Source organism: Aquarana catesbeiana, linkage group LG04, assembly GCF_042186555.1.
Source record: "Aquarana catesbeiana isolate 2022-GZ linkage group LG04, ASM4218655v1, whole genome shotgun sequence".
In the NCBI taxonomy this organism is placed as follows: domain Eukaryota; kingdom Metazoa; phylum Chordata; class Amphibia; order Anura; family Ranidae; genus Aquarana; species Aquarana catesbeiana.
Genome location: NC_133327.1, coordinates 272369843 through 272383085, shown reverse-complemented (window position 1 = coordinate 272383085; position 13243 = coordinate 272369843). Strand labels below are relative to the sequence as shown.

At 43.4% G+C, this 13243-nt stretch overlaps 1 protein-coding gene across 3 annotated transcripts in view; it reads left to right on the top strand.

Annotated features, from left to right (window-relative positions):
- Nucleotides 1–13243, top strand: part of ABCC5 (ATP binding cassette subfamily C member 5) — a 207397-nt gene that overhangs the window by 171009 nt on the left and 23145 nt on the right. For all 3 annotated transcript variants that reach the window (XM_073626551.1, XM_073626552.1, XM_073626553.1), the window contains 2 exons: nt 1400–1559; nt 4326–4404. In XM_073626551.1, coding sequence (XP_073482652.1) covers nt 1400–1559; nt 4326–4404 — 239 coding nt within the window. The remainder of the gene's footprint in view (nt 1–1399; nt 1560–4325; nt 4405–13243) is intronic.

Genomic DNA, 13243 nt, shown 5'->3' with positions numbered 1-13243 from the left:
TGTTGGCGTACAATGCAACATGCTGCAGATTTTCTACAGTGTACAACCACGTGGTTGTTTCTGCATGGCACTGTGATGGCATGGTATGACACACGCCCAGCTGAGGGAGCTACATGTGAGTAAATTGGCTACAGATACGTTTAAGGCTTTGTTTCCACTAGTGCCACTTGTCATACGACGTTGGACAAATAGTCGCATGACAAGTCACAGCCCATTGATTTCAATGGCAAATGTTCCCATCTATGCGACTTTGAAAAGTTGCACTACTTTGATGCAACTTTGATCCAGAGTGTAAAGTTGGATCAAAGCTGCACTCAAAGTCACACTTTAAATCCCACAGCTTTGGAGTCGCACTAGTGGAAACGTAGCCTGAGGCTAGAGTGCGACTTTGGAGTGTGACTTTGGTCCAACTTTACACTCTCTGTATCAAAGTCGCTGATTTTCAAAGTCACATAGATAGTAACAGGTGCCATTAAAATCAATGGGATGTGACTTGTCATGCGACTTTGTGTCCAAAGGCACTTGAAAATTCATGCTAGTGGAGCCTTAGTCTACGTTTCCAGTATTGCAACAACAAAGTTGCACGATTTAGAGTGCGACTTTAAGTTCAGCTTTGATCCAACTTTATGCTCTCTGGATCAAAAAAGCATTGCAGGTACCTTTTTCAAAGTCGCTGATTTTCAAAGTCACATAGATAGTAACAGGTGCCATTTAAAATCAATGAGCTGTGACTTGTCATGCGACTTTGGACACATATTTGCATGACAAGTCACGTTACCACTATTGCGCAAAGTTTCACGTTTTGGAGTGTGACTTGGATGCTACTGAGTGCAGTTTTGATACAATTTTACACTCTGGATCAAAGTCGCATCAAAGCATTGCAGGTACCTTTTTCAAAGTCGCATTGATGGGAACGGGTGCCCCCACCCCCCCTTTGTCCAGCTCCCTTCTCCTGTGCACAGCTATACTGTATATGTGCACTGCACCTCCCATCCCCTGCTGTGTGGATGGGGCTTTTTATTTCTTAATTTTCTCATGTATTAGGATGTACAATGAGAGAACACTGGGCAGGAACCTATGATCAGCTCCTACCATCCTGTATACGCCTACTGGCTACACAGGACCAGTGTTATGTCACTAGCTTTCAGCAACCACACCCACTGGCTGATTTTACTCTCAGAAGGAAGTAGAATTGAAGTCATGTGACGGCACTGGATTCTGCAAAATAAAGGTAGAAAAACTGGGATTTTTTTCATTTTGAGACATAAGGCTGAACTTTGCTCACATTATTGATTGCAGGGTGAGAATTTAAGTGTTAGGGTGGACTTCCACTTTAAATGTATCAAAGTTCATTTATACGTCCAGTAAAATCTATGTCTTTTCTTTCCACCTTTTGCAGGAAAGAGCTCCCTTGGCATTGCTCTTTTTAGATTGGTAGAGCTCTCAGGTGGATGTATTAAAATAGATGGTGTAAAAATCTGTGACATAGGCCTGGCAGATCTGCGAAGCAAACTGGCCATCATACCCCAGGAACCAGTGCTATTCAGTGGGACTGTACGGTAAGATCTTTAAACGTTTTGACACTTTTTTTTTTTTTTTTCCCCCTTTTTTTGGTTGGGTAATGTTTATATTTATAGTACAAATACAGGACGTATTCACTTGGTATTTTGAGAGTCATTTTTTCCCTTTTTAATCTTATATTAATCAAATGATAGATGCTTTAAAAACACAAATGATTTGTTAAAGCAGTATTAAACTCGAAAGCTAACATTTATCATATTGAAGCTTACCAATTCTTAGATGTGATTGGTTGCATTGCTTTTTTTTTTTAAAGTGGGAGTAAACTCCCATGGTTGACATTTACCTATAGGTACAGCAAATATCTCCTAAACATGCACAGTTTAGGAAATATTTACGTGTGAATAGGCCAGTGACGTCACGGACGCATGTGCTCTGAAAGAACGGCATGCCTGTGCCATTCCTTCAGAGTTCTGTGCCATGAGTGACGACATCGTGGTGTGGCCAATCAGACAGCCAGGGGATGCAAACCCTGGGAGGTAGACTGGGCGAAGATGGGAGCCCTGTCAGCGGTGACATTGCGTCACTGGAGGGCTTAGTTTTAAGTTAAGTTTCCCATAATGTGCTAGTATGCAATATGTGTCCTTCTAACTGTGGGGGGATGGGACTGCCTGAGTGAGGAGACCGATCGTTGTTCATACGTATGAACAACAGATCAGTCTCCTCCCCCCTGACAGCACGGAGATCTGTTCGTTTCGTTCTGTCTGTGTGGAGCGATTGTGGGTGCCCGGGGGTCGCGCCCCCTAGTGGTCAAAAGGCGAACCAACGTAAGGCAACGTCATTTTGCCCAGGGGAACCAACCTGCTACAGTACAACTATAGGTGGTAGATAAAGTGCTCAATTCACTTAAACTAAAATACAGCAGACCACATGCAGCAGATTCCAAAATCGATATCAATTCATTAATAAACTTCACTAAAATACCACCTTCGCCGTTTCTTTAAATGGTGTGGTATTTTAGTATTCATAATGTGCAATGTTAGCGTGGTGGTAGAAGCGGGCACCTGCTGCGTTCTTTTAACCAGTGAATCGTCTGCTGTCAGACGAGAATTCCCCACTGACATCAGACATCAAACAAAAGCCTGGACAGTGAAAAGACACTTCTAGTTTCCTATGGGTTTTAAGGAGGATTTCACACCAAAAAGACACTAATCCGAGGATGCAGCTTGGCAGTTCAGAAAAGGGATGGGGCTAACTAAAGTTTTCCTGCTTCCTGGCCGACTACCCCCCACATTGAGGGCATGTGACCTGGTATGATGGGGGTGGGGGGGGAGTCACTCATGGGTGCCAGCTCATTAACCACTTGCCGACCGACTCACGCTGATATACGTCGGCAGAAGGGCACGTAAGGCATATTAACTCACCTGTACGTTGCCCTTTAAGAAGAGGTTTGCGGGTGAGCTCCGTGAGTGTGATCACGGGTTCCGCGGACTCAATGTGCGCGGGGATACCCGGGATAGTCTCACGGAGAGGAAGAACAGGGAAATGCTGATGTAAACAAGCATTTCCCCATTCTCTCTAGTGGCAAGGACACTAACAGCTCCCTGTAATCTGGAACGGTGATCAGTGTCGTGTCACACATAGCCCATCCCCCCCCCCCCCCCCCCCAGTTAGAATCACTCCCTAGGACACACTTAACCCCTACAGCAACCCCTAGTGGTTAACCCTTTCACTGCCAGACACATTTACACATAATCAATGCATTTTTAATCGCACTGATCACTGTATAAATGTGAATGGTCCCAAAATGGCGCCAAAAGTGTCCAATCTGTCCGCCATAATGTTGCAGTCACGATAAAAATCGCTGATTGCCGCCATTACTAGTTAAAAAAATTACTAATAAAAATGCCATAAAACTATTCCCTATTTTGTAGACGCTATAACTTTTGCGCAAACCAATCTATAAACTCTTATTGCCTCCTTTTTTTTTTTTTTTTTTTTTTTTTTTTTTTTTTTTACCAAAAATATATAGAAGAATACGTATCGGCCTAAACTGAAAAAAAAAATAATGTTTTTTTTATATATTTTTTTAGGGATATTTATTCTAGCAAAAAGTAAAAAATAATGCATTTTTTTCAAAATTGTTGCAATTTTTTTGTTTATAGCGCAAAAAATAAAAACAGCAGAGGTGATCAAATACCACCAAAAGAAAGCTCTATTTCTATTTAAAAAGGACGTCAATTTTGTTTGGGAGCCACGTCGCACGGCCACGCAATTGTCAGTTAAAGCGACACAGTGCCGAATCGCAAAAAGTGCTCTGGTCTTTTGCCAGGCAAATGGTTCTGGGCTGAAGTGTGAATTGACTTTTACACAGATCTATGCTGTACTTACCTGGTCTTATTTTTACGGTAACTACCACATAAACCTATAGTGAATTAAGATTTTCAATATCGCATGTGATATTTGGAATAATGGGGTTGCTTTACTAAAACTGGAGAGTGCGAAATTTGGTACAGCTGTGCATGGTAGCCAATCCGCTTATAAGTTCCGCTTGTTTAATTAAGCTTTGCCAAAAAAAAATGGAATCTGATTGGTTTCTATCCAGAGCTGCACCAGATTTTGTTCTCTCCAGTTTTAATAAATCAACCCCAATGTGTCACAGGACCCAAATATTGCATGCGCTATTGTTTAGCGAATTGAGCCCAATGAATCTTTGGGGCAGAGGGCCACCTGATGTTTGTAACTATATGTGCAGGATATAAGTGGGTTACCATATCTGTTAAGATTGCATATGTTTTAATCTATAGCTCAAACCTGGACCCATTTAACCAGTACAGTGAGGAGCAGATCTGGGATTCCCTAGAAAGGACACACATGAAAGAATGTGTAAGTATATTATTCCAAAGCTTTGTTTTTGCACTTTTTCCAAAGCTCCAAGCAGTTCTAACACACTTACCCCTGTTACATAGTTAGGATGAAAAAAAGACACACGTGCATCTAATTTAACCAATAGAAAAAAAATTGACAACCTATGCCCTTCACAATCCTATATCCACAGTTGAGCCAATGGAAGGCAAAAAACCCAGTAAAGCATGATCCAGTTTGCTCCAGCAGGGAGAATTCCTATCCCTGGTGTTATTATTTATAAATGTTAGTATCCAGTTATATTTTGTGCATTATGAAAAGGAACCAGCTCTTCTAATTTTTTTTTTTTTTAAAAGATCTACTAAGCTGGCTATATCTAGTTCTTGAGGGAGTCTATTCCACTTTTTCACTACTCTTAATGTTAAGAAGCCTTTCCGTATGTGGAGGTTTAAATCTCTTTTCCTCCAGATGTAAAGGGTGCCCTCTTGTCCTCTGTAATGACCTGAAAGTGAGTATTTCAACACAAAGTTCCCTATATGGACCCCTTGTGTATTTCTATGTGGGAAAAAATATTTTTTTCGAATCCATTGAGGGACACAAGAAATCTTTACTGTTAATTTATACTGCCACCTAGAGGAGATTTTGAACACCGGCAAACAAATCTGTAGGCCAGCCCAAGAAAACCCTCCTATGTTCAGCATGCCTCAAGGTTTTTTTGCTACTGTCCCAGGAGGTCATCTTTAACTCTACTGGGAAAAGTGTAACCGTGTTATTACTAGCTTTTTTGCTTCTGTTTTTCTTCAGTTCCTCCTCCGATTATTTGCTACATTGCTCTTGATGGTGTCTGCATGAGCGACATCTGGATTTGCCTTTTTTCAACCTAGCTTTGGAGTGGCGTACCTGGACCATGTTGTGTTTGACGTTGCAGGGCTAGCCTAGAAGTGACCATTGTATGCTGGGTTCTGCTTTTAGGCACTTTACAGACCACTCTCTGATTAACCGCTAGCCGACCAGCCGTCGCAGTTATATTGCGGAAGGTTGGCACGGCTGCGCAAATTGCCGTAGCTATACGTCGTAGCAGGCGCACTCGCACCCCCTGCGTATCCCCGGAGCCAATGCACATCGTGCCCGCCGGGCACCCGTGAATCCTGTTGACAGAACGAGAATGGGGATGTGTGTGTGTGTGTGTAAACACACAAATCCCGGTTCTCTCAGGGGAGAGGAGACAGATCGTGTATTCATACTAAGTAGGAACACTGATCGGTCTCCTCCCCCAGTCAGTCCCATCCCCCTTCAGTTAGAACACAGTTAACACCTTGATCGCTCCCTAGTGTTAACCCCTTCCCTGCCAGTGACATTTATACAGTAATGAGTGGATATTTTTTATCTCTGATCGCTGTATAAATGTCAGTGGTCCCAAAATAGTGTCAAAAGTGTCTGATCTGTCCGCCGCAATGTCGCAATCCTGATAAAAATCACAGATCGCCTTATTCTTGTATCCCAACAACTCACACCTAGACTGCTAGAAGCGAAGTTTGGCCCCAGACTGTTGTCAGACCATAGCTCATACTCCGTGGTAATTAGCATACCCCTTAATAGACCTCCGCAGACCTGGCGATTGAATCCATTCTGGCTGTCTTTGATGCCGGAGGAAGATACAATTACCACTGAGTGGGAACAGTTTTTTATGGAAAATGACCACTCTGCCTCTGTTCAGGCAGTGTGGGACTCATTTAAGTTACATGTACGTACGACCTTAACCTCCCGCATAAACAAGATAAAAGCAGACTCCACAGTAGCCTTTGGCAAGGCGGTAGTGGAGCTCTCATACTTAGAGCAAGCTTATGTGACTGACCCCTCTTAATCAAATGCTAACGCGCTTAAACTACAGGAGAGAGTAGTGTCCCAATTACAATATGAAAAAGCCAGGCAGAAATTATTTTTCTCTAAACAGAAACAATTCGAGCATGGGGATAAGGCCGGTAGACTTCTTGCTTATCTAGCGCATAGTGAAGACAGACCCCCAGTTGTCATTACTCTACATGGCCATGGGGGACAACAGATTACAGACCGCTCTACTAAAACCTCCAAATTTAGAGAATTCTTTAATAATCTATACACCTCTACAGTCTCGGGGGATACGACAAACATGGATCAATTTCTTGACAAAATCTCACTCCCCCAACTCTCAGAAGATCAGATCGATCTTCTTGAAGCACCCCTTACCTCCGATGAAATAGCAACTGCTATTGCAAGTTTTGCCAGATCCAAAGCCCCACGGTCAGATGGCTTACCAATTGAATTTTACTCCCAATTCAGTGAATTACTTATAACGAAACTATTAACCCTGTACAATAATCTCTTCAAAACCCTAATATTGCCACCTTCTATGAGAGAAGCCACAATAGTCCTAATACCCAAACCAGGCAAAGATCCAGGATACCCAGAATCCTATCGTCCTATATCATTATTGCAAGTGGATATCAAAATACTAGCTAAACTACTCTCCTTGCGCTTAAATCAAGTAATACACTCCCTGATACATACAGACCAGGCGGGGTTCATGCCGGGCCGTAACACTTCTTTCAATCTCAGAAAATTATTAATTTACAGGCCAAACATGACAATGTGGGGACTCGGGTGGTGGTGACGTTAGACACAGCCAAAGTGTTCGATTCGGTAGAATGGAGATATCTGTGGAGGTGCCTGGTGGGATACGGCTTTGGGCCCAAGTTCATTAGATGGGTTTAACTACTGTACCAACACCCAAAAGCTAGGGTGGTGGCGAATGGCTACCCGTCTCAGATATTTGACCTCAACAGGGGTACGAGACAGGGTTGCCCACTATCTCCACTCTTATACGCACTAGCTGCAGAACCCCTTGCCGTGTCCATCCGCGCAAATCCAGAGATCAGAGGGCTGACAGTCAGACATTTAACCGAAAAAATTAGTCTCTATGCCGATGATACTTTGCTTTATTTGGCTGATTCAGGTCCATCCCTCCACAATGCCCTTCAAACGATTGAGGGGTTTGGGACATTCTCCGGTCTAAACATCAATTGGGAGAAGTCTCAGATTCTGCCGATTGACAGTTTTCCACCCACAGAGGAGCAGACCAACTTGCCGCTTCAAAGAGTGGCCTTAATCAAATACCTGGGTATTCAAATATCTAGATCCCCATCAGATTATATAGCTCTCAATATCGAACCGCTGTTTTCCCTAGTCAAATCTAAAATACACGCTTGGTCCCGCCTCCCCCTGGGAGTGTGGGGTCGTATTAATTTAATAAAGATGATACTATTACCCAAAGTGCTGTATATTCTCTGGCACTCCCCTGTATACATTCCCATCAAATATTTCAAATCGATGGAGGCTCTCCTCAAACCCTTCGTGTGGGGTAATAACAGACACAAACTTTCATGGCAGGCACTTAAAAATTCAACTGACATGGGTGGCACTGCCCTTCCGGACTTTAATAACTATTATATCGCATCACAATTATCCCAGCTTTTCCATATTGACAAATCAGACAAGGATCGTTTCCTAACTCTCCTATGCCCTAGCTGGGCACAAAGCACTGGGGAACCTATCACTGCTATATCAGCAGGAGCAGAGAATATAATATCGAGGGAATACAGACAGTCCTTACTCTTTCAATATAGGCGCATATGGGACATAGCATCGACCAAATTAGACATACCATCGACCAAATTAGACATACCATCATACAATGACTATGCACCGCTCTGGCACAACAAACATTTACAGGAATTCTACCACATTCAGAACATAGAACTATGGGCCTCGAGGGGTATATCCTACCTACACGACTTGGTCACCCACGGGACTTTTAAAACCTTTGAGGTACTTAAGGAAGAATTTACGCTTCAAAACAATATGTTCTATCAATTCCTACAGATTCGCCACGCGGCACAGACACAGTTCTCACAATCTTTGCTGCAATCCACCCCCAATCCCATTATAGCAATAATTAAAAACACTGACCCCAAAAAGCTTATATCGTGCTTTTTATAACATGCTTTCCATACCCACTTCGTCAAAAATGGCCTACGCCGTAAAACCCATATGGGAGAGAGATGTGGGAACGATTGAGGACGAGGAATGGGAAGAGGCCTTAGAAACCTGCAAAAATGTGTCCCCCAAACTCTCAGACAGACTGTCCCAGATATACATACTTCACCGAGCATATCTCACCCCTCTCAGAATAGCCAGATATAAAAGGAATCCGCCCACTACATGCCCGATGTGTAATATCACAACGGGGACTTTTTTCCATCTTATATGGTCATGTTCCAAAATACAGGAATATTGGAAACAAATAGTGACCTTCTTACACGATGTCATGGGATCTCCCCTAGCGTTAGATCCGAAGGTGTGCATACTTGGAATATCTCCTGATGCTATCGAAAAATTCACAAAAACATTCCTACAAGAAACTTTGTTCTCAGCCAGAAAAATAATTGCTAGAAAATGGATGAGACCTGAACCCCCAAATATAGAATGGAAAAGGGATATCAACACAACCCTACCATATAAGAAATTCCTATATATTAATAGAGGATGCCCAGATAAATATAAAAAAATTTGGGACAGATGGCTACAAGAGTCCGAAACTTGTACATGAGAGATGCAATCATAGATATAAGAGACATATTGTATGACAATATTATACATCCTGCTTAACAGCTTGTAACTTATCTCCACATAAATAAGTGCATACCACACATGTAATGACTTGTATTTGAGATGTAACTACCGTATATGTTGTGTTACCGCAAATGTTTTTTTTTCTCCTACATGTGATATGTGTACCTGTGACTAATAAAAACCCTTTTGGAAAAAAAAAAAATCAGATCGCCGCCATTACTAGTAAAAACTAATAATAATAAAAATGACATAAATCTATTCCCTATTTTGTAGACGCTATAACGTTTGCGCAAACCAAACAATATACGCTTATTGTGATTTTTACCAAAAATATGTAGAAGAATATACATCTGCCTAAATTGATGAAGAAATTTGTGTGGGGGGGGGGGGGGGGGGGGGGTTTGTTTGTTTTTGGGATATTTATTATAGCCAAAAGTGGTGTTATTTTTTTCCCCCCCAAAATTGTCGCTATTTTTTTGTTTATAGCGCAAAAATAAAAACCGGCAGAGGTGATCAAATACCACCAAAAGAAAGCTCTATTTGTGGGGAAAAAAGGACATAAATTTTGTTTGGGTACAACGTCGCACGCCCACGCAATTCTCAGTTAAAGCGACGCAGTGCTGTATTGCAAAAAATGGCCTGGTCATGAAGGGGGCAAATCCTTCCGGGGCTGAAGTAGTTAAAGTAGAACTATAGGCGAAAGTGTTTTTTGTTTTTTTTTTTTTTTTTTTTTTCTTTTTAATACATACATTACCTGCTGGGTTATACTTCATCTCCAGGTGAATGGTCACTGGTAGACCAAAGGTCTTTAGATGACAAGTGATCCCCTATATAACCCCTCCCATACAGGAAGTACTTCAGTTTTTTACCAGTGTCTGCAAGGTGGATGGCACAGTTGTTTGCGCTCTCTGAGCTCCAGGTCCCTAGTCCCACAAACTGTTCTTAAATGAATCAAGGGATTGACCGATCGGATCCATTTGACATGGGGCATTATATGCTTAAATAAATGTTACCCGAGCCTCGCAAAGAAGACTCAAGATTCTGCAAGGTTTTGCCTGTAATGCGGCCTCCGGGCGCTGGACCCTGCAAAGTGGAATCCTGGGCACTCCAGCGCTAAGGCATTCCTGCGGGGTGCTGTACAGGTCCAAGGGAGTGGACTCTAAACATGAAAAGGTTACCCAGTCCTTGAAGGTCCTCAAGTGACAGGAACCCGCCGTGAACCAGCCTAAACTGGTGGTTGCAGGAGCAGAACCTGCAAAAGGCAAGATCTTTCCTCCCGGTAACTTGGAGAGTACTGACTACAGATGCCAGTGTCTCAGACTGGGGAGCGACCCTAGAAGGGCTCACAGCTCAGGGTATATGGTCAAGGACAGAACAGATCCTGCCCATCAAAATCCTGGAATTATGGGTAGTACGACTGGCCCTACGGTCCTGGGTGGTGGAGCTTCAGGACTGCCCTGTCAGGGTTCAGTCAGACAATGCCACTGCAGTGGTCTATATAAACCACCAAGGTGGTACCAGGAGTCATTCAGCTCTAAAGGAGGTGAACCACATACTAGCCTGGGCAGAGGGACATGTGCTGATTCTATCGGCAGTCCATATACCGGGAGTAGAGAACTGGAAGGCAGATTATCTCAGCCGCCAGAAGATCTGCCCGGGGGAATGGTCCCTACACCCAGGGGTGTTTCAGGGAATTTGCCAATTTTGGGGATGGCCAGAGGTCGACCTACTGGCATCCAGGTTCAACAACAAGCTACAGCAGTTTGTGTCCCGAACAAGAGATCCTCTGGCAATCAGAGCAGATGCTCTGGTAGTTCCATGGAGCCAGTACTTCCTGGTTTGTGCTTTTCCTCCGATCCCTCTCCTTCCCCATTGTTGCGCAGAATTTGGAGAGAGGGAGTTCCAGTCATTCTGGTGGCTCTAGCCTGGCCCAGAAGGCCCTGGTTCCCAGAGATTGCGAGACTGACAATAGACGGGCCATGGATGCTTTCACGTTGCCCCGATCTACTGTCTCAAGGTCCTATATTCCACCCCAATTTACAGTCTCTAAATTTGACGGCATGGCTATTGACGTTCAAAGGACCGTAGCATCTCGGGACCAGTTGAGTCTACCCTAGTGAATGCTAGAAAAGCTGTCACTAGGAAGATCTATCATAAGGTCTGGAAGACTTATCTTGCTTGGTGTGCAGCCAAAAAATGGCATCCTTGGAAATACGTGATTGGAAAATTCTCTTTTCTACAGTCAGCTGTAGAAATCAGATTTGGTTGGTTTTGAGTACAATCAGAGGTCAAGTTTCAGCCCTATCAGTATTCTTCCAAAGGCCTTTAGCCTCCCATTCACTGGTCCGAACATTTATGCAGGGGGCAACTCGCTTGCTTCCCCCCATTAGGTCACCTGTGTCCTTGGGATTTGAACTTGGTGCTGTCTGTGTTACAGAACCAACCATTTGAGCCTATCAAGGCAATTCCATTAGACTTGCTGTCACGCAAGCTAGTCTTCCTGATGGCCATCACCTTGGCTAGAAGGGTGTCGGAGTTGACGGCCCTTTTGTGCAGGGAAACATACTTGATCCTTCACCACGACAGGGTCATGTTACAACCTGTTCCATCCTTTTTGCCAAAAGTGGTGTCGGCCTTTCATTTAAATCAGGACATTATTTTGCCTTCTTTTTTCTCTCAGCCTCATTCGGCTGAAGAGAGACGACTGCATTCTTTGGACATTTTCCGGGCAGTCAAGGTTTATTTGTCTAGATTTCCAAAGATCGGAGGATCGGACTCCTTTTTTGTTTTACCAAAAGGACCCAAGAAGGGGCAGGCCGCTTCCATTGCCAATTGGGTCCGTCAATTGGTCATTCGGGCCTATGGTCTGAAAAGTAAAGCTCCTCCCTTCAGGGTGAGAGCTCATTCTACCAGGGGTGTAGGAACCTCCTGGGCTTTTCGCCATCAGGTATCTGTGACACAGTTTTGTAAGGCTGCTAACTGGTCTTCGGTGCATATGTTCACAAAATTTTATCAAGTGGATGTTTGAGCAGCCAAGGATTCGGCTTTTGGCCGCAGTGTACTGCAGGCTACCGTATATGGTCTGATGGCTATTGTTTAGCTCCCTCCCCTCAAAGCTATTGCTCTGGGACGTCCCAACAGGTAATGAATATTAGCCTAACTCTGTGTCCCATGATGTATGAAAAAAAAAAATAGGATTTTTTCGTCATACTTACCTGTAAAATTATTTTCTTTGAGTACATCATGGGACACAGAGGTCCCTCCCCTCTTTTTGAGGATTCAGTGCTTGCTACAAAACTGAAGTGCTTCCTGTATGGGAGGGGTTATATAGGGGATCACTTCCTGTCTAAAGAACTTTTGGTCTTCCAGTGTCCATTCACCTGGCGATAAAGTATAACCGAGCAGGCAATGAATATTAGACTAACTCTGTGTCCCATGATGTACTCAAAGAAAAGGATTTTACAGGTAAGTGACAAAAAAATCCTATTTTTTTTTTTTTTGTTTTGGATAGAGCAACGGAGGGTTATAACCCCTGTCAAATTTTTTTTTGACATCTGTGTCCCATTTGTAGGTATTTTCCTTCACTTGCTGTCCCATAGCCAAACAGGAAGTGAGGAAATCCCTGCAAATTAAGGGAATTCCTTGTTGGGGACCCTCAAGTGTCCCCATTGTAAGGTTACCCCTCTATTGCTTTTCTGGGGATGATCCAAAATTTGTTTTGTTTTTTTTCTTGCACTGATTATGGTAAACATACATTGAAAGGTTGAATTTTTTAGTGGGGGCATAGACAGCAATAAAAACTTACAGGGGCTCTAATCCATCTCCACTCTGTCCAAACTAAAAAAAAAAAAAAGTTTTCCTTTACTTAAACTTTAACCGTGGGCATGTTCCAGGTTCAGAGCCGCGGGCATTGCCTCAACGCTTGGCTGGTCTCTGAAGACTTACTCTGTAAGTAGGCTGATTAGCATTGGGAGCTACCTCGTTTCCTGCCTTGTTTTGGTTCACCACAGCAGGGGTCAACACTGAGGCCCGACAACAACCTCCGCTGGGCTAAGTGTTGCACACATACTCACTTGCTCTTTCTTGCCACTTGGCATTGAGGAAGCATCTCCCAACTGTTGCTCTTGCTTTGCAAATGGCTATATATACAGTGCCTTAACCACTTTAGCCCCAGAAGAATTTACCCCCTTCC